The 24,173-nt window shown below is 58.6% G+C and overlaps 1 protein-coding gene across 2 annotated transcripts; it reads right to left on the bottom strand.

The window, feature by feature from the left end:
• Nucleotides 1–363: 363 nt before the first annotated feature.
• On the bottom strand, nt 364–3,593 carry LOC117197452 (uncharacterized). 2 transcript variants are annotated; one of them, XM_033409389.2, is made up of 3 exons: nt 3,443–3,593; nt 2,553–2,807; nt 364–1,502 (listed from the first exon to the last, which is right to left on the bottom strand). In XM_033409389.2, exons 1-3 carry the CDS (start codon nt 3,523–3,525, stop codon nt 1,034–1,036), a joined length of 807 nt encoding a protein of 268 aa, XP_033265280.2. In that variant the 5' UTR covers nt 3,526–3,593; the 3' UTR covers nt 364–1,033. The 2 variants fall into 2 exon arrangements, with proteins under 2 accessions (XP_033265280.2, XP_033265282.1); XM_033409391.2 differs by having other exon boundaries at nt 2,553–2,658; nt 3,443–3,591.
• Between the last annotated feature and the right edge of the window lie 20,580 nt (nt 3,594–24,173).

Raw genomic sequence — 24,173 nt, 5'->3', positions numbered from 1 at the left:
CTAGCTGTTCCCCCTCTTCCAGGGACGTGGTCCCCACCTCCATGTCCGCCAGCGACCTTCACTCCCAGGGACACGCTGGGCCTCCGGGAAGAGAGTGACTGTTCCGTCTGTCCCCCTGGTCACTACTGCAGGTCAGTAACAGCCCAGAGTCACTCACCTCCTGCCACCGCCATCAAAGTGCGCACTCTGGCTAAAGAGGCCCAGTGGGTCCCCCAGTCTCTCCCAAGGGCCCCAACCCGGGGTGTGGGAGCTAATGTGTAAGAGGCCAAAAGGCTGCCGGTGAGATCACAGCCCCACGTGGTTGCATGGGCCTGAACAGGGAGGGAAAGCCTGACAATTAGGCAAAGACAGCTAGAAAGCCAGGACACTTAGCACAGACTTGGATTTTAAGATAAATAAAATACATTCAGACTGAGCGAGGGTGGATATGAAATGAAAATAGCTCTGCTCAGTTCCTGCCTAAAAACAGGGGCAGTTCCTTGCAGGTGAAACTCTTTGTGCCTCCAGGCGATGCCAGCGTCCTGCACCTACCCTCAGGGGAAAGACGGACAATTCTTCCTTGTGCCTCTACCTCTGAATTTTCTGTAGTGTGAATAGCTTTTGTAATCCCTTGGGCTGGACAGACAATACATGGTTTCTTTAACCAGAATGATCAGAAAGCAGGCCTTAAGGTCCAAATTCCTCCTGAACTTCCTATACCCCCTCCCTCCTCTATGTGTAAGACGTGCGTGGTGGCCCCTGGCCGCCCCGTCCATGGAATGTCACAGCAAGGACTGTGCGCTTGGGGTTCAGAGACGCACAGCCTCGGGGGTGGAGGTTCCCCGGCTTCCAGTCTTTCCCGAGACCTTAGGGACAGGCTCAGCCGCTCAGAGTAGCCAATCAAAACAAGAGACCACACTGGTGGTCTCTCATCCAGGGAAAGCTCCCGACGTTTGCTAAAGGCAGTTTCTGGAGACTGGGGACAGGGGTCATCAAAAGAGGAGTTGCTGGACATTTCATGCAGAGATGAACCTGCTTCAAAGCGGGTCCTCCTCTACCTACCAGGTGACAGCAGAGGACTCCTCGGACTCTCCCTCTGCAGGTTCCTCTCCCATCTCAGGAAGTTCATCGTTAGGTCTAGTCTGCTTTCTCCAGCTGCAGAGCAGGAGGTCAGACCGGTGGCTCCAAGCCCAGGCCCCGGCGGGCCCTGGGCCCTGAGCACACCTGGGGACAGTACCTGCTGTCTGTCCTCTCCCTCCTCAGCCCACAGAGAGTGCAGCAGGGCCTCCGAGCTTCTCCCGGGGGGCTCGTCCTGCTGATGGCAGCCGGGGTCCTGCGCTTTATCCACTGGGCTCCACGAGTGCCGTAGAGAAAAGATATCCAGCTTTTCCCGGAGGCAGTGCGGGGACGGGGCTCGTGACTGCTGCGATGGCCCCCGGGTGTGAGCCTCACACCCTGCTCCCCTGCTGGGTGAAGAGTCCCATCTTTTTCTCTCGTATACTTGGATATATTCACACATGCTCCTGCAGCAGAGGTCAAAGGTCGTTTACACTATGGGTCACAGTGAAACTGTCCGAAACCAGGGCAAGCTTCCCCCTGGCGCTGGGGCACTGGGCTCAGATGGGCCCCTCCATCCTGGTCTCACTCTCTTCCCTCTCCCTGGCTGTTAGAGGCGGACAGGTATGGGGGAAATGTCCTGCTGGTTACTTCTGCCCACCTGGGACCTCTGAAGTGACGGCATCAGGTCCAAGGGAGTCCCAGACCCCGTGTTCCCAGGGACAGCTATGTGCCGAGCAGTGCCCACCAGGTAACAGCCCCCATTTCTTGCCCTTGGGGTGTGAAAGAGGCAGACAGCAAGGCTGTCCAGCTGTCACCACAGAATCCACCCTAGCAAAGAACCTTTTCTGTGTGTCACAAACAGACTCTAAAAATAGTTGACCCCAGTTGTTGTTCGTCTAGCATGTACCTGCATATACATGTGTATGTAATTACACATACCACATGTACGTAATATCTCATATGAATATGCACCCGATGCAGTTCAGATGGTTACTGACTGGACAAATGCAGAAGCAAGGGGAGCCAGGACTGGCACCCAGACCTCTCAACTCCTGGGCTGGCAGAATCCCCCAGGCGCCCCCAGACACAGCTCCCCCAGAGTCCTGGCACAGTTCCCCACCTGCCCCGGAGGAGCAGCCTCCCTGCCTTCCAAGGACTCCAGCACGACCCCGTGTGCTGCAGGTTTCTACTGCCCCGAGGGCAGTGGAGAGCCCAGCCCGTGCCCACGTCACACTGTCGCGGCAGCCCCAGGAGCCAAGCAGCAAGAGGACTGCGGGCCTTGCCCCGCTGGGCACTGGTGCAACGTCGGTGAGGCACCTGTGCCACAGCCTGAGGTGTGCTGGTCCTGAGAAGGGCCCGGGGAGGCCCTTTGGGCAGGAGGGGAGGATGGAGCCCGAGCCCTGCCCTGCTTTCCAGGGGCCCCGGCCATCTACCCCTGCCCCACCGGCCATTACTGCCCTGGAGGTAGTGAGACCCACCCAGGAACCCCTCAGGCTTGCCCTGCGCACACCTACCTGGCAGCAGAAGGGGCCGAGAGTCTGACAGAGTGCCTCCCCTGCCCCGCCGGGTACCACTGCGCGTCCCCAGGTGAGAGGCCGTCTCCAGGCCAGATGCTGAGACCTTTGGGGAGGAGAGTCGAGAGGCCAGCGGGAGGCACCTTCCTTGCCTTCTGCCTTTGCCCCAGGTCTCTCTTCCTTCGAAGACCACCCATGTCCTCCAGGCTACTGGTGCCCAGGTGGTCAGGGTGCCTTTCTCTGCCCACCTGGAACCTTTCGGACAGAGCCAGGGGCCTCATCATGGGAAGACTGTGAGCTCTGTCCCCCTGGCTACTACTGCCCAGAGGCTGAGCAGGGCGGCCGAGCAAATGTGTTTCCAATCCGCTGCAGAGCTGGATCTGAGTGCTCTGCAGGTGAGACTGTGACCCTTCGCTCCCTCCCAGCCCCTCCCCCAGCCCTCCCCCCTCCCCCCTGAGGTTTGGCTCGCGCAGGAGGCCCAGAGAACATCACGCAGGCATTGCATGGCCACCTGCTTGCCTTCGCAAACCATCTGCCCAGCCCCCCAAGGTCCACCCAGTCTGGTTGTGTCTGTGCCACCTGGATCTCCCCAGGGCCTAGGTGGCTCGGCCTGTCCCTGTCTCCCTCAGGTGCCGTGGCTGAGGTCATGTGCAGGGCTGGCTCCTACTGCGGGCCCCAGACTGGGACCCCCCCGCTCTGTCCTGCAGGCTACGTCTGCCCTGCCGGCTCTTCCACCTACACCAGCCCAGGGCAGCTGTGAGTACCCCACCCATCGTGTGAGTGTCAGGGCCCTCAGCACGTCTCAGCCCGCGGGCTCCCCACCGACAGGGGTCACCTCCCTCGGGTTCCCAAATGGCCCAGGCCAAAAAGCAGGGCCCAGAGACAAGTACCTGGTACCCCTTTGCCTGGTCTTCCATGCCTCTGTCCCAGGGAAGGAGGATGAGGAAGCCAACTGCACTGAGATGTCCTTCATGGGCTTCTAGGGCCGTCCTGCGGGCTGGCCAGATTCAGGTAAAGAAAATGCAGGAAACCCAGTCACACTTGAATTTCAGGTAAACAACAAACACATTGCTCATATAAGTGTGGCCCAAGCAATATTCGGGAGTGCTTATACTCATTGTTTACCTGAAATGCAAATATGCCTGGGCATGTTGAACTTCATCTGGCAGCCCCTTTCCTGTGTCCAGGACCGACACCCCAGCAGGCCTGGCTGTGCACCCCACCGCGCCCCCGCCAATCATGTCTGGTCCACACGTCCTCTTGTCCAGGGCGAGGTGGGCAGGGGGGCAGACGTGGCACTGCCCAATGGCCTGGCCGCCTGGGCATGGCTCAGCCACTTCCAGGAAGGCAACCGGACCTGCTCAGGCCCCACCAGACACAAGGCAACCCCAGAGCCCCCCATCTGGGGTAATATCGGGGTCTGCCCTCCCCCTGGCAGCTTAAGGCCCAAGCCTGGGCTATGTCGGGGCTCTGCTGCTGAGATGAGAAGCAACAGCATGAACATGGGGTCTGGGCTCTGTCTCTGTGCAGCTGCGTGTTTCCCTATTACTGCCCCCCGGGCAGCACCCATCCACGCGCGTGCCCTGGGGGCTCCGAGGCCCTGAACGGAAGTGGCCTCAGAGTCTCCCAGGAGACTTGCTGCCGCCTCTGTGAAGCGGGCACCTACCGCAGCTGGGCCCTGGACGCCCTGCCCTGCCAGCCCTGCCCCCCCGGATTCAGCTGCCACCAGGGTGAGTTTGGGAACTGGGGGGGTAGGGCTTGGTCCTCGGGTCAGAAGTGGGCTGAGACTGGTGAGGCGGACGGAGGTGGCAGGTGGAGAGAGGCCTGCAGGACCCCTGGGAGTGTGCGCGGGACAGGCCCGTAGCTCTTCTCGGCCAGGCCGGCTGCCTGAGACAGAGGGACCCAAGCGCACAGGGAGGGCACAGATGAAGGAGGCCTCAGAGCAAGTAGACACCCCGTCTGTCTGGATGTTAGGTTTAAAAGACCTACAATCACAGACTGTGCACGACACCATACAAACGAGCATGCTGGAGCCCGTGGCCCGGATGCTCTCGAAAATAGGACAAGGGCTGCCCAGTGTGTGAGGGAGGCCAGACACACCGCCCTGTGTCTGCAGGGTGAGATGGAGGCGAGGGGACCGCTGGGAGTGCGGGAGACACAGCAGGGTACAGGGCCTCCGAGTCCTTCCCTGTAGTGCTCTGCGGGCTCCCCTCCCCTCCCCCGCACCCCAGCAAGCTCATTCTTCCCCTGGACTCTCTGGACTCTCTCGCGCAGGTTCTGTCCCCGCCTTAGGGGGAGTCCACGGCTCAGAATTTCCCCTCCATTTCCCTCCAGGGACAGAGAGTTACCACAGCCAGCCATGCCCAGTGGGGCACTACTGTCCTGCCGGGACGCGCAGCCCCAGGCCCTGCCCGTCGGGAGCCTTTAGGAGCAGCAGGCAGGCGGGGGCAGTGGAAGAGTGCCTGCCCTGCCCTGCAGGCTCCTTCAGCGCCCAGCCGGGCCAGGCAGGCTGCCTCCCCTGCGGGAGCTCTGCCTTCTCTCCACCGGGTGAGTCTCACGTGCCCACCCGCCCCAGCTGGCTCGTCGCCCTTGTCTGCAGACGTGGGCTCCAAATACACCAGTTCCCCTGTCCCTGCAGCTTTGAGGGTCAACGGTGTAAGGTTGACGGAAGCCACCTAATCGTCGAGGGGAGGTGTTTCCCGAGAGCCGCAGTACATCCCAGCGTGGGGTGCGTGGGTGAAATGAGAGTCTGGGTGGTGACTTCAACACGCAGACCAGGGAGCACGTGGGACACCCTCAGAGAGGCTGAGCAAACTGCTCCAAGGACCAGGCTGGGGGCAGGTACTCCGCCTGGGATTGCCCAGCGGGGATCTGGGGCCGCTGCTCTGAAGTCCCCCAAGGGATCAGGTGCAGAGCTGTAAGCCAATGACCCCTTGCTGACCCCCTAACCTCCCCTCATTTCAAAGACGTGATCTCTTCCCATGGTTTTTGCTGCGTGAGCCGTTTGCACTGGTCTACTGTGCCAGCAGGAGGCGCAACCAGATGATCCCGCAGTGGGAAATTAAAGTCCCACGCGCCCCACACGTTTAGCCTCGATGTGGGCTTCTTCCAGCCCTGCGCCCTAATGAGGGCTGAGGTCCACAGACAAAGTTGGCAGACTTTACCTAGGATAGTACTAAGAGCACTTACCACATGCCAGGTACTGTTCTAAGTGCTGTCTAAAATAAAAAATAAATTAAAAAGACATAAATAAAAGGAAAGTTAAGCCATGTTCAAGGATTAGAAGCCTCAATATAATAAAAATGTCATCTCTCTCCCAAAGGATCTGTTGTTTCTGTGCAATCCAAGAGAAATTCCAGTTATGATCTTTGTGGATATGACCTGATCATATGGAAATTCAAGGGCCACAGATGGCTGACAACCTTGAAAAGAAGAACAAAGTTGGCAGACACAGACTACCGATAAGATTTATTATTAAGCTACAGTGATTAGGACAGGGGGATGTTTATGCAAGGACAGGATAAAAGACCAAGGGGACAGGATAGATTTTCAAATAGACCTACATGTATATGAGATGTTTGATTAATGGCAAACATGAGTGTTCTTTCAGTAAAAGTGCCGTGACAACTGGATATCTACTCAGGAAGAGTGAATTTTGACTCTTCACTAATATCCTCCACAGGAAATCAACAAAGCCTTTAGCAAATAAAAAGGGAAAACGTGTTAATTGGAGTGGGATTTCTTGTAGGAGTTGAGAAGCCTAATCAGAACACAATTCAGAAAATTACGAGATATATATATATATATTTATATATTCCTAGGTATTTGATATATTTTGATGTTATTGTAAATGCTATTAGGTTTTAAAATTTCATCTTCTAATGTTTTGTTTGCCTAAAGCTGTCTCTTTTCAGCTTTAGCCTAAAGCATATTTTAGCTACGCGGAGAATTCTAGCTTGACAGTTATTTTCTTTCAGCATTTCAGAGATACACTTCCATTGCCCTGGCTTCCATTTTTTCTGTTGAGAAGTCTTATATAAGTCCTTTATTTGCTCTTTGCAGGTAAATATCCTTTTTCTTGGGTGGTTTTAAGATTTTCTCATTGTCTTCGGTTTTTAGGAATATAACTAAATTTTTTTCTTTGTATTTATCCTGTTTGAGTTTCTTTAGTACTTCTCAAGTAGTTTGATGTCTTTTAATTTTGTGAAATTCTCAGCCATTACATTTTTAAATATTTACTCTGTTTTGTTCTTCCTCCTTTCCTTTTGGATCTCTCATTACACATATACTATCTCTTTTCACCATGCACATGTCTCTTGCACTATTTTCTGCAATTTTTATCTTTTATTTTCTCATACTGAGATTCATTTTGGATGGTTTTTTCAGACCTATACTCTATTTTCTTTTCATCTCCATATAATCTGCTATTAAATACATCTAAAGATACTTTATTTTTTGCTATTGAATCTTTCAGTTCTAGAATTTCTATTCATCTTTTATAGTTTCCTGTTCCCCATTGAAATTCTCCATCTTGTTATTTGATTTATCAAATATACTAATCACAGTTTAAAGTATATGTCACGTCTCACACCTCCAGTATTTGGATCTCTTGAGAGCCATATCTACTCTCTGTCTTTTTTCCTTTGGATTTCTGAGCAATTACTGTTTGTTTGTTTGTTTGTTTATAGGCTTTTTTTAATTGAATGCTAGACTTAGTGAATGAAAATTGTAGAGAAATTTTGAAATTCTTGATTCTGTACCTTCCTCCGTAGAGGAATTACTTTCAGTCTGGAAACCAGTTACAGTAGGAACAAATTCCCTCCATTCATCAGGACTTCAGAAAATCAGTGCTGGACTTCAGGTTTCACAAGAGTCAGCGCTTACCCGGGTGTAGCTCTTCAGTGCTTCGAGCTGAAAGCCAGAAACACTGAGGGTCTCATGTTTACCAGAGACCCTCATTCCTGGTGGTCCCTGGGCCGTGTGAGACTTCCTGAAGCTATGCTCACCTTCTCAGGCTCTCCACTGAGAGGCAAATGCCTTTCAGGGAAGCGGGTCCCAAATGTGGGCTTGTCCCTCTGCATTTCCTTTCTCTTTTCCTTAAGTCCTCAATTAAGCTCCCTAGGCCTTCAAACAGAGGTTTTCTATATTTTTCTGGCTTTTCTGTTGTATGTCATAGGAAGATTGACCTGAAGTAAGCTGCTCTGCCCTTGCCAAAGGCAGAAAAAGTCTCGCAGGTCTGTGCACTTTTGTAAGCTGCCTCTTTCCCTTTCGGGATGCAATGGAGACTGTTTTAGGTAATTTATTTTAAAGGTCAGATCATAAACACTAGCCTCCAATTGTTGTTAGTACCACAAAGGCACTGTGGAAGGTACTGAGACAGGTCCACTCGGAAGAAAGAAAAAACGCAAAACAAATGGGCAGAAGTGTCAAGTGCCACAAGAAAAGAACCAAAAAGTCTGGATGGTTCAAAATAGGAAGAAATTGCTTCTTCATGGCAGGACCAGGGAAAGTTTATGGAGAACGTTTTATTTATTTATTTATTTATCTTTGGCTGCGTTGGGTCTTCGTTGCTGCACGTGGGCTTTCTCTAGTTACGTCGAGTGAGGGCTACTCTTCGTTGCAGAACACAGGCTCTAGGCACACAGGCTCAGTAGTTGTGGCACATGGGCTTAGTTCCTCTGCGGCATGAGGGATCTTCCTGGACCAGGGGTCGAACCCGTGTCCCCTGCGTTGGCAGGAGATTCTTAACCACAGCACCACCAGGGAAGCCCCAAAATGTTTAAGTGTTATATTTAAACAGGAACTTGCAGATGAGTAAAATCTTGCTGGGTTGGGTTGGTGGCAGGCAGACATTAAAAAATGATGCTTCTAATATAGATCCGTGATCAATTCTATAGGCGTGAATGCCACGCCAAGCTTTCAGACTCTTGTTCAAAGTATTCTTTAGCAACAGAAAACTTTTTCCAAAAATTCTTGCTTAGTGAATTAATCTGAAACTTATGTCCAGGGTGAGGTCTCATAAGCGCTCCCATTAGGCCCTCCATCACCCAAGAAGCTCCCAAGGCACCTCTGTGGGACCACAAGGCCACAAGCCAGGTCTGGAGCCCAGTGCTCTGGACACTGAGAAGAGACGGAAGACTCCAAGGGCATGATGGTGCCCAGGTCTCTGCAGGGAGCTGGTCCAGATGGGCCAGAGCACATTCTAGAGTTCAAGGGAGCAGAGGGGCCTTGGCCGACCTGACTGGTGGAAGAACAGTCCTTGTGTCATTCAGCGTTGAGCAATTCCCGACCTTCTCTACAGTAGAAATAGGTGTCTCTCATGTTAATGGTCCCTAAATTTGGGGGGACAGGGGGAGAATGTAACCATGTTAGCAAAAAAATGTCAGCTTTAATCAATTCACTCAACAAGTTCTGCTGCGGGTCTACTGGCTCCTGTGCACTGTGCACAGGTGGTTACCTGCAGCAAACTAACAAAGGCTACACCCTAAATGAGTGTTTTTATTCTCCCAAGGAGACGCCAATCCCAACAGGGTTGAATTGGCCAGAATTGCAGTGAACCCTAGTCCCCTGCAAGGCCCCGTCTCTACCTCCCCCTAGCTGCCTCTCCCAGAGAACATCCACCTGGACCCCTTTTGTCTCCAAAGAAAACCTAAGCTTCCCTACCCACCACTTTCTCTGCTGAGAATCCCTGTCCTCCCAGTTGCACTCACCCAGTCCATCCACCCTTCAAGCTTCTTGAGCGGCCTTCCCTCTCAGATCCCCCCCGCTAATTGCCTAGAGACAGAGGCCTGTGCCAGCCCTTCACGACATGCCAGAGGGTTTCTGTGATCCAAGTAGGAGCAACAACTTCCACAGGTGTCGGGGGTGTTCAGCTGCATCGCTAGCTCTCAGTCCTGGCTGAACAATAAAGCTCTGCGGGCGCTTTTTTTTTTTTTAACATCTTCATTGGAGTATAATTGCTTTACAATGGTGTGTTAGCTTCTGCTGTATAACAAAATGAATCAGCTATATGTATACATATATCCGCATATCTCCACCCTCTTACATCTCCTTCCCACCCTCCCTATCCCACCCCTCTAGGTGGTCACAGAGCACCGGAGCTGATCTCCCTGTGCTATGCGGCTGCTTCCCACTAGCTATCCATTTTACGTTGTCCTGGCCTCGCCTTGCCTCAGAGATTTCTATTTAATTGGTCTAAAGGGGACCCAGACCTCAACCCAGACATTGATGTTTTTTAAACACTTCTCAGATTCTAATGCAAAGTCAGGGTTGAGATTTGGAAAATCTCATTCAACCCCCTCAAAGACCCTCCAGGTCAGTACTTTGGTAAAGACAGGTGTCTGCTCCCTCCACCTGGCTGCCGCTGGCTCCCTGCCAGGTGCCTGGACGGCTGCGGGACCCTCTCTCCCCAGGTGCCTCCCACTGCACGTGCCGGGGACTGAACAGGGTCTTCCAGAAGTCAGACGGCTCCTGCATCTGCCGGGCAGGACACGAGTCCTACGAGGGCGAGAGCAGCAGTGAAGAGGACTGTCAGCCCCAGGTAGCCCCGCGGCCGAGGGGGGCAAGGGGAGCACCATCCGTCCGCGCCTGCCGGGCGCCTCCGTGGGCCACAGCCAGGGATTACGTCCTGCACAAGTGGGGCGACCTCGGGGTCTCTCCTTATCACAGAGCCCCAGGACCTCAGCCTCGTAAAGGGTCTTGGAGTCGCCCCCGCAGGGGCGACCATCCCGTGTGGGCCAGGAGGCTAGAGGCTGGGGAGCGTCGGGGAGCCAGCCCAATCGGCCGGGCTGGCGTGGAGGGGTCTGCAGGAGGATGTCCCCTCCCCAGGCACACAGCCCTGGTGGCAGCAAGATCCAGACGCCCTCCCTTCAGAGCCGGCTCCGGAGGCTCTGGATCCGACTTCCTCCTAAAAGGCAGCAACATCTTTATGGGGGACACTTTGCCCAACCAGTGTGGTACAGCTGCCCCCGGTGCTGCCCCAGCTCACTCAGCCCCTCGCCCAGGCCCCTATCTGCTCGGAGGTTTCCCCTTTGAGTCCAAACCTCCAGTTATCAGTCGGTCTTAATCCCATATTTGAGCCACAGCAAACAAGACAACAGTCAGGACCCCAAGGCCGCCTACCCACCCAAGTCTGACAGGAGCTCCGTCTGAGACGCTGCTCTCTCACCACCCTCCTCCTCTGGCCACCGTCCACTTCATCAGGCCGTTCTACCTTCCCGTTTGAAGACCCCGCTGCTCAACAGGGGAAAAGCCAACAGGCTGAGGTGTGCTGCTTTATCCCCACCAGGCGGAAACAGGCAGCAGCCCCTGGCCCTGGCCCCAGCCTGCCCGGAGCCCTAAGTCACGCGGTCCTCAGTTTCCAGTGGTCCCTCCCTGTCGGAGCCCCTCTCCCCTGCGTACAAAAGGCTCTGCACCCTGCCTTATCCTAGACCGGTGGTTCAAAGTGTGATCTTTGCACTGACGGAATCAGCATCACCTGGAAATTTGTTAGAAATGCAGACCCTGAGCCCTACCCCAGACCTACTGGATCAGGAACCCCAGGGGTGGGACCCAGCAAACTGGGTTTCCACAAGCCCTCCAAGTGGTTCTGATGTTCGCTGACGTTTGAAAAGCCACTGGCTAACCTAGCTCCCAGGCCTTGCTCGAGTCTCAGCTCAGCTGAGGGCCCTCAGCTTGGATGAGAAACTGTTCCCTCGAACAGTCGGGGCACCTATCCTTCGTGTCACCAACGGGCCCAGCTCCCTGCTGCTTCCTCAGCTCTGTGAGGAGCTGGGCTCCCTCCCACCCGCCCGTCCTCTGCACCCCTCTGACTTCCCTGCGGGCCCACGCCCTCCCTCCCTCAGGGGCACCCTCCTTCCCGCTCAGAGCTGCTTACCAGCCGGAGGCCTTCAGGTGCCTCACACTGGCCTGCGTGGGGACCCCACCTCCTGGCCCCGAAGGTCAAACCTGTCTCCTAGTTGGAGGCCTAGTGGAGACAGGGAACAATGTCTCCGCTCTGACACGTCTTCCGATCACATACAGATCAGATCCCCAACCAGAGGCGTGGCTTATTTCATGGGCGTCACCTAAAGCCCATCCCTGATGTTAATAGGCAAATTCCCTCACCTGTCACCCCTCTTCAGGGAACAGGGAAGGCTCTGGGCCTCACCTAGCCCGTCTCAACGTGGGTGTGCTCTAGATAAGCCACTGGGGTACAAGAAGGAAGTATCAGAACGGTGCATATTCACTTTTTCTCCTCGTTAGCTTTTCAGTTGCGTTTACATGTGCGCGTATATATTATACTCAGTCTAGTGTATATTATCACAATATTTTTTACAGTACATTTTTACTCTCGGGAAGCAGGATGAAAAGTCTGGCTACCACTGGCCTAAGTAACTGAGGTTTTCAGGTGGGAGTGTGTCTTCCCCGACATGACCTCCAGGGAGGGGGCTGTGGCCGCCCAGCCCCCTTCCTTCCTGGACCCCCACTCTCAGGAGGCAGGCAGATGGTGAGGGCCAGGGTAACACGCGGGTGGCCGCCCGGCCAGCTCACCAGCCTCACTTGTTGCTACGCCCTCTGCAGACCCCTCCACCCCAGCCCCGCTGATTGGGCCGCCCCCCTCCCCCGACACCCTCTGGTCGTTCTGACCTCTGAACCGCCCTCCCTCTGCGAGTCTTGCCCTCACAATTCTGCTTCAAAACCAGTTGCACCACCACCTCCTCCAGCAAGCCTTCTCTGACGAGCCCCCACCTTCCGTCCTGCTGATCCTCACTCATCTCCTAGGAGGTCATCTTAGCTGCTGTGTGGGAACCTGGGTCCGGCCTCCCCAGAGCTAGGCCTCCCAAATACCTCCCAAGGCAGCTCACTTGTCTCCTACTACTTTCGTGGGTTCCCCTCTACCCTCAAGCCTAACCCTAGTCTTAGCATGCTGACTACATGACCTCTCAGAGGGGCCTGGCTCCCCCGAGACCCTGCCCCTGTCCCTGGAGTATTCGCTGGTGCACCCCAGGCCTGCAGGTGCTGGGCCAGGACTCTCCTCCCACGCCCTCCCACAGGTCGTGGAGCGCTGCTCACCTGGAGACATCCGCCTGGCCGCCACCCGCACGTGTGTGTCCCCCAAGCAGTACAACTGCTCCTTCTTCTGTCGCCCAGTGGGCGGGGAGCTCAGCGCTGGACTGGGCATGTGAGTGACGAAAAACCGCTGAGAGCATAATGAAGCCACCATCTCCAGGCAGGTCCTGACCGTCCCCCGAGGGCCCGTCCAGGAGGCTGTTGGCAGGACCCAGACTGAGCCGCCTCCTGCAAGCTCCTCCCAGAAGCTGCCTGTGTGCACATCCTGAGATGGGCGCCCAGCCAGCACAGCCAGGGGCAAGGGGCCCGGCCTGAGGGGGCGCTGGCAGCAGGGAAGAGTGAGGTCCAGACCACAGGCCCCCGCAACTGCCAGGAGCTGACCCTGACTGGACCCCAAGCCAGGAGGGGCCCTGATGCGGTCCTGAGTTCTAGACCTCCAGCTGACCTTTGCACTGGGGGGAACAGGCCGTGGAGGGCAGCCGCTGCACTGGCAGCGTTCCAGGCTGAGCAGCTCACCCTCGCCACAATCTGCCCTGGCAGGAGGCCGAGCAAAAGTGCCGAGCCCCCCAACCAGGACAATTGCTCTTGTCCCGGGACGTGCCCAGGCTGGCACAGGGCCAGGGGCGAGAGCGTGTTGTCCAGTCACCTCAGGACCTCCCCCGAAAGTGCAGCCGCTGCTCAGGAAGCATAGGCAGCTCGCTTTCCTCCAGAGGAGCCCGAGCCGGCTGAGGGGCACACGGAGCCCGCTGAGACAGACCCCTCCCCACCCCATCCTCTCCCGCAGCTGCCAGTACCAGCAGTACGTCTCTGCAGAAGAGCTCTGTGACGCCCAGTGTCTGGCCAGGGCCCCCCAGCTCTCCCTGGCCTGGGGGCCCAGCAGAGAGCTGATCCTCAGCGTGAAGGACGAGGCTGGGGACAGCGTCCAGAGGGTGAGCCCAGCTCGAGGAAAGGCTGGAAGGGACGGGCAGCCTCTGCCTACTCGAGGCAGGAGAGATGGGCCCCCGGCACCCATGGCTACGGAACCCCCAGCACCAGTCTAAGGAACCCGGGCGGCAGGAGGGAAAGCCCATCTTTCAAAGAGCCTTCCTACCTGGTCTTTGCTATCTGCACGAATGTCTGATCTGCGGGCTGGAAGGAAGGGCGGGAAGGAGGCAATAGTGGTGTTTCTTATGTCAACGTCGACCATCTAGTTTGAACGCCAGAAGGGACCTTGGAAATCATCAGCTTCACTTTACAGAAGTGTGAAGCAAGGTCCAGAGGTGTGAAACCGCTCCCCACCATCGCAGAAATGGTGTGGACCCTGCTAGAGCCCAGCCAGAGCCTTGTCCCAGCCCAGACCGCTGGCCACAGGGCAGAGCCATCTCCTGGCCACCATGGTGTGGCCCTGGCTGTCTTCAGGGCCTCAATGCTTCGTCGAGGTCGGGGGCAGAGGACCAGGGCCTGGACACAGGAACGGCTCGCCCTGGATGTCTGTTGCCAGAGGCTCTAGGGGGCTGTGTCTGCTTGCCACTGGAAGGGTAGGAAGGGTCCCCTGGCCTGGGACTGGACAGCAGATTTGGGATACAGGGTGATGTTTCTAAGTTGCTCTATAAGTAGGATGTTTGCAGGTAGAGAGAAAAGAGAGGAAAACAATGATTCAGTACAGGGGCCTGAGTTGAGTCAGGGGTGTTTCCTGAAGAGAGGAAGGACCCAGGGTTCAGGACGCCACCAGGGCAAGTTTAGTGAGGAAGGAAACACATCCTGGGAGAGCGTGGGTGGCACCGCTGAGCCTAGCCTCACCAGGACCTGTGCCGGGTGGGTGGTTGGGCTTCCGTCCGGCCATCTCTGTAAGTCCCGCTGCCCCTCCCCGGTGTTCAAAGCTGCGCTTTGTTCTTAGAGACTAACAAGCACGGTGGGCCCAGACGCATCCTTCCAAGGGAGCGCCAGGGTCCACCTGGTCCAGTGTGGTCCCCACGGCATCCTTGGCTTTGTCATCTCCACACAGAACGTGCTGGGCTCCTTCCTCCTTGGTGAGCGCAGAGGGGTACCGAGCCAGGCTTTCCCAGAGAGGGTGGAAGGAGTGGGGGGATCCCTCAGTCTGACAGGGATCACAGGTCATGTGGGAAGACAGCCTTTGGGGAGGTGAGGCCCCCTGAGACCTGGCACTGCTCCTCAAGGGGAAGCAAGACAGGTGGGGCCCAGAGGTAGGTGCGTGGCTCCCCAGTCAGGCCCAGGTCCTCCAGCTTTCCTCCCCCAAACTGTCCCAGGTCCGCCTGTGTCCAGCCCACGGCAGCAAGGGCGTCACTGGACTGCAGGCCCAGAGCACCCTTCCCCCCAGGATCCCAGCACCGGTCCCCATATTCCAAACCCAGTGATCTGCCTGGCACAGGGGGACGCGATTCTTTTCCAGCTTCATATTCTTCGCCACAGTGAGTCCCGCCCTGACTGTGTCGTCCTTCCCCCGCCCAGCTGTCCAGGGACCTCACATACAGACCGGACTCCACAGCAGTGAGTCACAGGCCTGCGCTGTCCCCTTGCTCTTGGCCTGATTGGTCGTTTCACTGGGGGCCTCGATTCCGTATCTTGGAGCTGATGTTCCAGCTCCAGGTGGGGTTGTCGGACCTCTTCGCCTTGGGACGAGGCGGGGCTCACCAAGGTGACCTCTGACGGGGCTCCAGCCCCTCTGCAGGGCTGCTCTGTGCCAGGGCCGGACCCTAGCCCTGCCCACAGCCCCTCCACCTTGGACGTCTTTGTTTATAAGGATCGTCTTCCCCACCGTGAGCCAAAGCCTCCCCGTGAGCCCCAGCCCCGGAACTTCACAGAGCAAGCCAGTTTCTCCTCCACGAAACTGTTTCCCTGGTGGAAGAGGCTCGCATCCCCTCCAAGCTCACATTCACCCTCCACGCGCTGAGCGGTGGTCCAGGCCCTCAGGAGACTTTAACTCCCTCCCGTTCTCCCACCTGGTGTTTCCCCCGGCGCTGCTGCGGGGATGGGCGTCCCCCAACCTGCTCACACGCACGGACGTCACAGGACGCCAGGCGGGCAGCCAGCCGAGACGGAGGCAGGAGGCAGCTAACCCCCCAGCTGGCTTTTTTGTTTTTTCTCCAATAGATTTTTTTTAAAGAATTGATGTTTGTTTTTTTTTTTTTTTTTGCGGTACGCGGGCCTCTCACTGTTGGGGCCTCTCCCGTTGTGGAGCACAGGCTCCGGACGCGCAGGCTCAGCGGCCATGGCTCACAGGCCCAGCCGCTCCACGGCACGTGGGGTCTTCCCGGACCGGGGCATGAACCCGTGTCCCCTGCATCGGCAGGCGGACTCTCAACCACTGCGCCACCAGGGAAGCCCCTAAAGAATGGATTTTGAGAGAGAAAACAGGGGGCAGAGAGCTTACAAAGGTAAGCTAGCTTGCTAATTGCTTTAAAAGCACAACAAATCAGTACAGAGGATATCTGCCCAAAGCAAGGCAGTAGAGGCTCAGAGACCGAGGTGTTCCCTTAGGCAAGGCTGAAGACCCCAGTCTTAATCAGATTTGAACAGAACAGCCACCTGGCCCAGGTAGAAGTAGACCAAGTGTTTGGTTTCACGTGTCACGTAGCTGCCCAAGTTCCTCCCCCACAAAGCAGTGCCAGGGCAGCGAGCTTGAAGAGGGAAAGGACTCACGCAGACTGGGCATCTCCAGGCCCAGCTCTCCCGTAAACCCGTAAACCCACTGGGCCTGGCGCAACGTCACCCTCTCAGCCTCGGCATTTGCATCTGTGGCGCCTTGGCGGGCGGGAGACAGGTCTCAGGGAGAAGCACCGGCACTGGTGCGTGAGAAAGGCCTCGTCACAGGGAACGGCCAGGCCCGGGCCGCCTGTGCTTCTGCCCCAGCTACCCCACAGCATGAGCTGAGCGCCTGCTGCATGCCTACACTGTGTTGCCTGCCAGGGGTACAGAGTTGAGCAGCGCCCACCACCGAGGGGCCTCCGCTTGTACTCACCCCTACGGGGCGTCTCTCTCCGTAGGCCGAGGGGAGGAGGGTCTCGCCCTGGCACCAAGATTACGTACACGAAAGGCTGAAAACGGTCTCCTGGGGACAGGGCGTGGGCTGCCCGGGGCTGGGGCTGGGAGAGCCTCTGGAACCCAGGCCAACTGGTTCACTCGCCAGATCGCTCGGCCAGTCACTTCCCCGTGTACCAGGAGCAGCACCTGCTCAACAGCAACCCCCACTGGGACTTCGGGGCCTTCAGGCACCTCGGCCACCTGGTGCGGGAGACTCACCTCAGCTTCTCCAGGTGACCGTAGCTGGGCTGACTGGCGCCTCGAGTGTAGGTCACAGCCTCTTCAGGGACGGGCGACAGGAGGGACGGGTGAGGGCGGGGGGCCGCAGACCACGTGGGAGGGGGTCACGGGCGGCTTCCCTGGACCTCGTTATTCCTGTGCACGGCTCGTGGCCCCCAGACCTGCTCACATTCTGGCCCTTCACCCCCCAGGTTTGCTCACCAGTTTCTAGATCCGGGCACGTACGTGTTTCGGGACAACGGGCTGCCTGAGAGCATCGCCGTGGTGCTGGTGAAGGAGAAGGGGGTGGCCTGCGACCCAGGCCTGTCCCCCGTGCAGCCCTCATCACCCTATCAGCTCGCCAGGCACGGCGTCCTCAGGCACCGGGTGCCAAACCTGGGCCCCGACTGGGCGGCCATCTCAGGTGCTGACCGCAGAGCACGCAGAGGAGCCGGGACACGGAGGGGCCATGGGAGGGCCGGGCTCCAGCCTGTGACGCTGGGCGTAGCCCTGCAGAGACGAGGACAAGCTTGTCCTTGAACCGGGGCTGCCTTTGCCGGGCAAAGGACACTAATCTCCGTGACTGGGGTTGTCTGTCTCACCCTCCCTGCTCCCTTCGGTTCTGGGGCCCACCCTGGTGAGCGGGGCCCCTGAGTGGAGGCATCCGGACACACCTGTTCTAGCCTCCTCTGTGGATCTTCCGCCTTCTTCCCTCCATCTTCGTGAGCTGGCCGTCTGCGCCGAGCTCCAGGCTGGGCCTGCCCAGGTGGGCGGAGGGGAGGCAGCCCGCCTGGGCACGGGGCACGGGCCTGGCCCTGGGTGGCCAGAGGAGGGCAGAGCAGCAGCGTCCCAGGAGAGCCCCCCGGAGGGTGCAGGGTGGAGGAAAACCTCCCGTCGGAGCCCTGACAGGGTTAAGCGCCCAGGCAGGAACGAGGGCTGTTTTGCAGGGAGCTGTGAGGCGCTAAAGCCCAGAGGCAGCGGGAAGAGGAAGCGGGGAACTGCGCAGTCTCACGGGCCCACCCCTCTCCCCCACCTTTCAGGGGTGCTGCTGGCTGTTGGCTTGGCAACCGTGCTGCTGACAGGCCTGGGCCTTGTGCTAAGACCCTCCTCGCTGGCCCCGGCCTGCCCCGCAAGGGCTCGAGGGCCTCACGTGCCTGCGGAACGTGTGCCCCTCGGGGACTGGTGAGTCCCCTTCCGCCCCGGCTCTGGCCCCGTGTCTCCTGTGGCGTGCGTGTCTTGCACTGAGGCTGGTGCTTCTTTGCAGCCTTCCGTTCACTAAAGACCTTGGTCCCTGGGGCTCTGAGGAAGGAGCGGATTCCACGGGGAAAACCGCTGCCCAGGGTGCAGGTACCAGCCCCACCTGTCCTCCCCCAAACTGCACCCCAGGTACACACTCTGGAGAGCAACTGGTATTTCCACTGATGGTTTATGACAGTCCGTGCTGGCTGTCTCAGCCTCACAACAAAACCTAGAAGTGGGTGTTTTCCGGGGTTGTTCTGTCCGCCTTTTACAGACAGAGACCAAGGCTCTAGGGGATGTGAGTGGCTTGCCCAGCGCCCCCAGGCGGTGAGGCCGGAGAGCGGCCAGAGCTCTCCCATCCCTACCGTGTGGTCAGGGCTGGGGCCAGGGCAGGGATGAGCACTGCCCTGTAGGATCCCTTTATGGGACGACTCACCTGCCCCGTCAGCTCCTCTTCGCACCTGGAGAGCTGGGGACTGCCTCGGAGCTCAGGAGGACCTGGGGGACCTGCACCTCCCCCATCCCCACCTGGCCCCCAGCTCCAGGAAGCGTGTGCAGAGGGGCATGGAGCAGGGCTCGGTGGAGGAAAGACCCTTCACTGCCCGGGCTGCCTCACCTCCGACGTCAGCGGAGCGGCGAAGGGCCCTGGTCGTGCTCCCTGACCTGGATTCACGCAGCTCACGTCACCTCCGCTGGTTCCTAACTGCGGAGTTGCAGGGGCCCCAGGAAGTTGGTTGGATGCTCAGGGGCCTGGGAGGCAGTGACATGGGGGTTACTGGCGCCGTCGTCATGGGATGAGAGCAGCCCTGGGGTCTTGCTGGTCGTGTGAAGCTGAGCACAGGCCTCCTCCCATGTGCTCACCCACCCAAACCGCGGGCGGGGCTGGCCCTGCAGTCCCTGAGCCCCTCGCTTGCAGGCCAGTTGCCGCTTCCCCTTCCCTGCTGAGGGCTCTGGACAGTGGCGACAGCGCCCTCCTGGTGTGGGCAGAGGACTGGCCGGGCCCAGAACCAGTCACCCTCCCCCAGGTCGCCCCTCATGGGTGACCAGCGTGCGGGCTGTGCTGAGTGTGAACCGTGAACACAGGGAGGGGCTGCATAGAGCGGGACTGAGGCCAGCGCTCTACCCCCAGGGCAGCCTCCATTCAGCCCGGGGCTGGGCCGGGGCTCCCGCAGAGGGGTGGGACAGGGTTCTTGTGGACAGAGGACCGGTCCCTTGGGTTGGGGGTGGGGGGCAGTGACAGGGCAGATGGGGAGGAAGACCTTGACACAGTGGGAGGCCACGGTCGGTCTTCTGGAAAGCTGCCCTCCCACCCCCCTTCCCACCTGATGGCTGGTACGCTCGGGGAACAGACCCCACCCTGGACACGGAGAGAGGAAAGAGGCAGCGCTGGCCCTGCTTGGCCGGGCCCATGTTTGTTGCTCAGAACGAGAATGCCCCCAACACTGTTTCAGCGTGAACGGGCTCGCCTCCCCCCGTACACACCCCCCGGCCTGGGAAAGGGCGGTGGGCGGTCACTCGGCGTCACACTCACGCTTGTCCTGCAGGTGCCGCCCTGGCTGAGCCTGGCCAGCAGGGGGGCCTCACACCACCTTCCGTCCTCCTTGCTTCAAGACGGCCCCACAGGGGAAGGCCTGTCCTTCTAGCAGAGCAGAGTGGGTGTGAGGGGGACAAGCTGAGGGGTTAAGGCCCTCCCTCGGCCAAGGGTGTTCCTGCCGGATGTGAGGGAACCCGCTCAGGCCCAGCAGCTTCGTGGGGTCACCCAAATTCAGTCCCCTGGGGTCAGCCTGGGCCACAGCCCTCGGCCTGAAGGAGGGGACCCCACCTCGCCCCAACGAGTGCTTTGCCAGCTTGGCCGTCTGCCCAGCGCGGTGTGGGCCACGGGTCACTGGGAGCAGCTGTCAGCCCGGCCAGCCAGGAGTCCCCGGAGCAGCGGGCAGACGGGGCGTGAGCTGCGCAGGGGAGCTCGGGCCCGTGGTGGGAACTTGGGACAGGAGATGAGCTCATGGAGGAAAGGGGCAGTGGTACACGCACAGCCTGGAGCCTCCTCAGGCGGCTCGCGGGGCGTCCAGGACGCGGAGATCCACGCTCAGCAGAGCGAGGGGGCAGCGCCCGTCGCCCAGATCTGGTGTGACGTCAAGCCTGGGACAGGCAGAGGCCGCAGGCCCCGGTCCGTCACGCCCACGCTGAGGAGGGTCTCCCTGCAGCCACCTCCTGTGTCTCGAGGTCTCCCCCTTCCCCTGCTCCAACCAGCCTGAGCCCAGCCGTTCCTCCCTCCCCCTGAGCGGGCCTCTTCCTGCAGGCAGGCCTCCGCCCTCCTCTGCCCCTGCATCTTTCTGGCAAAGCCCCCCCAGGGAGGAGGGAAGCTGCTGTGCTCAGGGCCCCGCTCATCACACAGTCTCGTCCCAAGGCCTCTTCCTGCAGGGAAGCCACTTCCGGCCAAGCCCCTGGAGGACTTCAGCATCCGGACGCTCTACGACAAGCTTGAGGACCAGAGCCTGCACGTGGCAGCCCAGCTGAGCCGGCACCGGAGCGACGCTCTGGCCTTCTACGGGGGTGCCCGCCAGCAGCTCCGGGGGCTCCAGGTCAGCCCCAACCCCAGACAACCAGGCCCATCATCTCTCCCGCTCAGGAAACAGCCACCCACCCCTTCTGGAAATTGCCTGAGCCAAGGAGGACGTTCACACCCGAGAGGGTGACGCAGCCCTGGTTCTTCCAGGACCTCCTACAGGGCCTCAGCGAAGCCAAGCGGCCAGGCCTGGGCAGGGCTGGAGACCCGGAGATGGGGGCCAGAGCCGCTGCCAGAGCGCACGCTAGGCAGAGCGAGGACTCGTGGGGTAGCCACGCTGCAGCTTCTCCCAGGGAGCCCCAGCAGCGTCCTCCAGGTGAGAGGCAGGTGCCTGGGGCGGGGCCACGGCAGCAGGTGAAAAGCCGTGATAGCAGCGCTAGCACTGGGTACTGCCTAACTGCATCTCACTTGTGTCATCCCACTGGAGACGGTGACCAGGCGGCGTCCACCCTGATCGCAGAAGACGGTCCTGGGCACAGGGCCAGGGGAGAGGTGCTCCCAGGGGGAGACCAGCACACATGGTGTTCTGACGGAGGACGGGAGCCTGCCCCAGCCCTCCTGTGCCCGCTCACTGGGGCCACAGGGGCCCTGGGACCCTACCTTCTCCAGGCGCTGTCCTCCACAGCCCTTGGTGCTGTATAATCACCGGACAAGCATTGCCTCCATTAACTAACCAACTCAATTGTCACAGGAAGCCTGTGAGTGGAATTATCACATCCCCGTTTTATGGATAAGTTAACTGAGGCCTAAAGAGGCTAAAGGACCCTCCCAGCTTCACACAGAGAATGAAGGGCCAGCCCAGAAGCCCGATCCCGGCTGCACATGCCTCACACACCTCCTCCACCTCTAGCTAACGGCACAAAGGAACGTGCCCCACCAGAGCCCACGGGCCCACCAGTCAGCGCCAGGCTTCTGCTCCGAGCCCAGCCCCCGTCCCCCACGGAGCTGCCTGGCCCTTTGGGGGAGGTAGGCTGTTCCTCTGTCAAGGTCACTCCCTGGAAAGCGTGAGGGGGCTGAGGCCCAGGCAGTTGTGCTACTTTTTCCATAAACAGTCCTCACGGTCCCAGCCCTGGGGACAGGACTCAGGGGGCAGGTCAGAGGCGCCAGAAACCTTCCCTGGCAGCTGCATGTGTGTGTGCACGTGTGCATGAGCGTGTGGTGTGTGTGAGAGTGTGTGAGTGGTGTGGGGGAGGGTGTGCGTGTGTGTAGGTGTGTGTGTGCGTGCATGTGCATGTATGAGTGGTGGGGTGTGCGCATGTGCGTGTGCGTGTATGAGTGGTGTGGTGGATGTGTGCGCGTGTGTGCGTGCGTGTGTGTGAGTGTGTGTGTATGAGTGGTGTGGTGGACGTGTGCGTGTGTGTGCATGTGCGTGTATGAGTGGTGTGGTGGACGTGTGCACGTGTGTGCGCATGCGTGTGTGTGAGTATGCGTGTATGAGTGGTGTGGTGGACGTGTACGCGTGTGTGTGCGTGCGTGTGCGTGTATGAGTGGTGTGGGGGGTGTGCATGAGTGTGTATGTGTGAGTGTGTGGCCTGTGGAACCCTGGGGACTGAGCAATGATGTCGAGAGCCTTCCTTGACCTTGCCTCCAAACCACTGCTTCTCAAACTTCTCGTTGGTACATCTCTGGTCTGGGACATCCGGCCAAGTGATCCTGAGAAGGACAGAGAACACGCTTTCCTCTGAAGCTTGCCTGAGACCAGGCCGGGGCCGTCTTCGTCCTGGGCACTGACGGGAGCTGGGTTAGAAGCCTGGATGCTTCTGCCAACTGAAGGGAGGGGGTTCCATTTTTCCTTGGTGGGGGACAATTTTTCAAAAATAACATGTGAGGAAGCTTTAGCAAATCAAAAAGGAAAAAGCAGTTAATCAACGCTTTAGCGAAATCCTCCTATAACTCAGGAAGCCTCACTCACTGCCTGGCCCGGGGAGGTGCACGGCCACAGCGTGTGCCTGGCGGCCTGGGGAACACAAAACACAGCCCGGCTCGCAGAGGGGACAGATGAGATGCGTGACTAAAAGATGGGCGCATCTTTAAACATTTCTGAGTTTAGAAACAGTAAGAAACAGAATGAGATGTACAGAAAGGAGGAAGCCATCCAGACTCAAGGCAGCGGGCCACACGCCTCAAGGCCCCGTCCCTGTGTGTGTGTCCAGCCCGGTGTGTCCAGCCCGGCGCGGTGTGTCCCTGTGTGTCCAGCCCGGCGCGGTGATGGCCTAAAGGAAGAGAGGGTGGGGCGGGTGCTGGGAGGAGAGGGAAACGGCACGAAGGCGAGGGGCACACACACCAGCCTCCCGAAAGTGGAGTGAAGTGTCTGGCAGGGTGGCTATGGTGGGGTGAGGGGATGTCTGAAGTGGTTCTCTGTGTTCTTTCCCCCAGGCTGCGCCCCCAGCGCCCCCCGCCCGGGCTGTGAGGAGCTCGACCGAGCCATCGAGGCCCTGGCGGCCGCACTTTCTCAGGCGCATGGGCAACCAGCTGGGGCCCGGAGAAAGGTGAGCACTGCGGGGCAGGCGGTCAGCCCGACCCTGTGGAGACTCATTTGGTGCACGGGCACACACACGCACATGCACTCACATGCATGTACACACAGGCCACAGTCACGCACACCTGCACATTTACACGCACACATCCAATTCACCACACACTCGTGCCACATACACATACACATGCCCACAGATACACTCACGTGTGCACATACATCACACGTACCCCACACACACACACACACACACACACTACACCGCGCTGACGTCCACATGCTCACACACACCCGGGCCTCATGCTCAGCAGGTGCCCCGCACTCGGGTCAGAAACCCAAGACGTGTGGCCTGTGTTCGAGGTGAGCCCCTGCTCCACCGGGGGCCTCTGTACCTCCTCCAAGAAGTGTGTCTGAGACAATCTCCCCAGTCCACTAACTGACCTGGCCCCTCACGGGGAGCTCAGGAGGGGGGCACGGTTCCCAAGTCCTGCCTGAGGGCAGCGTGTCTGAGAAAAGGAGGACTCAGAAGGCCTCTGCTCAGGAGTCCCCACCTGGGCACCCCCAGCGCAGTAGGGCAGAATCCACCACGGCACACGAGTCCCGAGGAGCCTGCGGGCACAGACGAGGGAGGCCACGACCCTCGTCAGGTCTTCACTGATGCCGGGCAGGTGCTTGGGGCCCCCAGGAGCACCTGGCAGTCAGCGGCCAGGCTCCACGGAGACACAGGGTCCCAAGCTCAGGTCGGCGCACTTGTCCAGGTTGATACAGCAATGATGTCCTGGCCCATCGCTGTTCCTTTCTGGGCCCAGAACTCGAGGAAAGTTACAGGATTGTCTGTTCTTCCAAGGCATCTGGTCGGGTTGGCGAACGGCCTCTCTCCGCCTGTCAACAAGACCCTCAACTGGCGAGTGACACACTCCTGAAGCCCCAGCCTCTGCCCTCCCACGAGGAGCACCAAAGCCCAAGGTGGGACAGGCATCGGCACCCTAAGCTCCCTGGCACCAAGATTGTTGTTTTTACAACCAGCACCTGATTTACAGCCTCAACCCAC

This window comes from Orcinus orca, chromosome 18 (assembly GCF_937001465.1).
Source record: "Orcinus orca chromosome 18, mOrcOrc1.1, whole genome shotgun sequence".
NCBI classification, from domain to species: domain Eukaryota; kingdom Metazoa; phylum Chordata; class Mammalia; order Artiodactyla; family Delphinidae; genus Orcinus; species Orcinus orca.
This window is presented reverse-complemented; position numbering and strand designations above follow the sequence as displayed.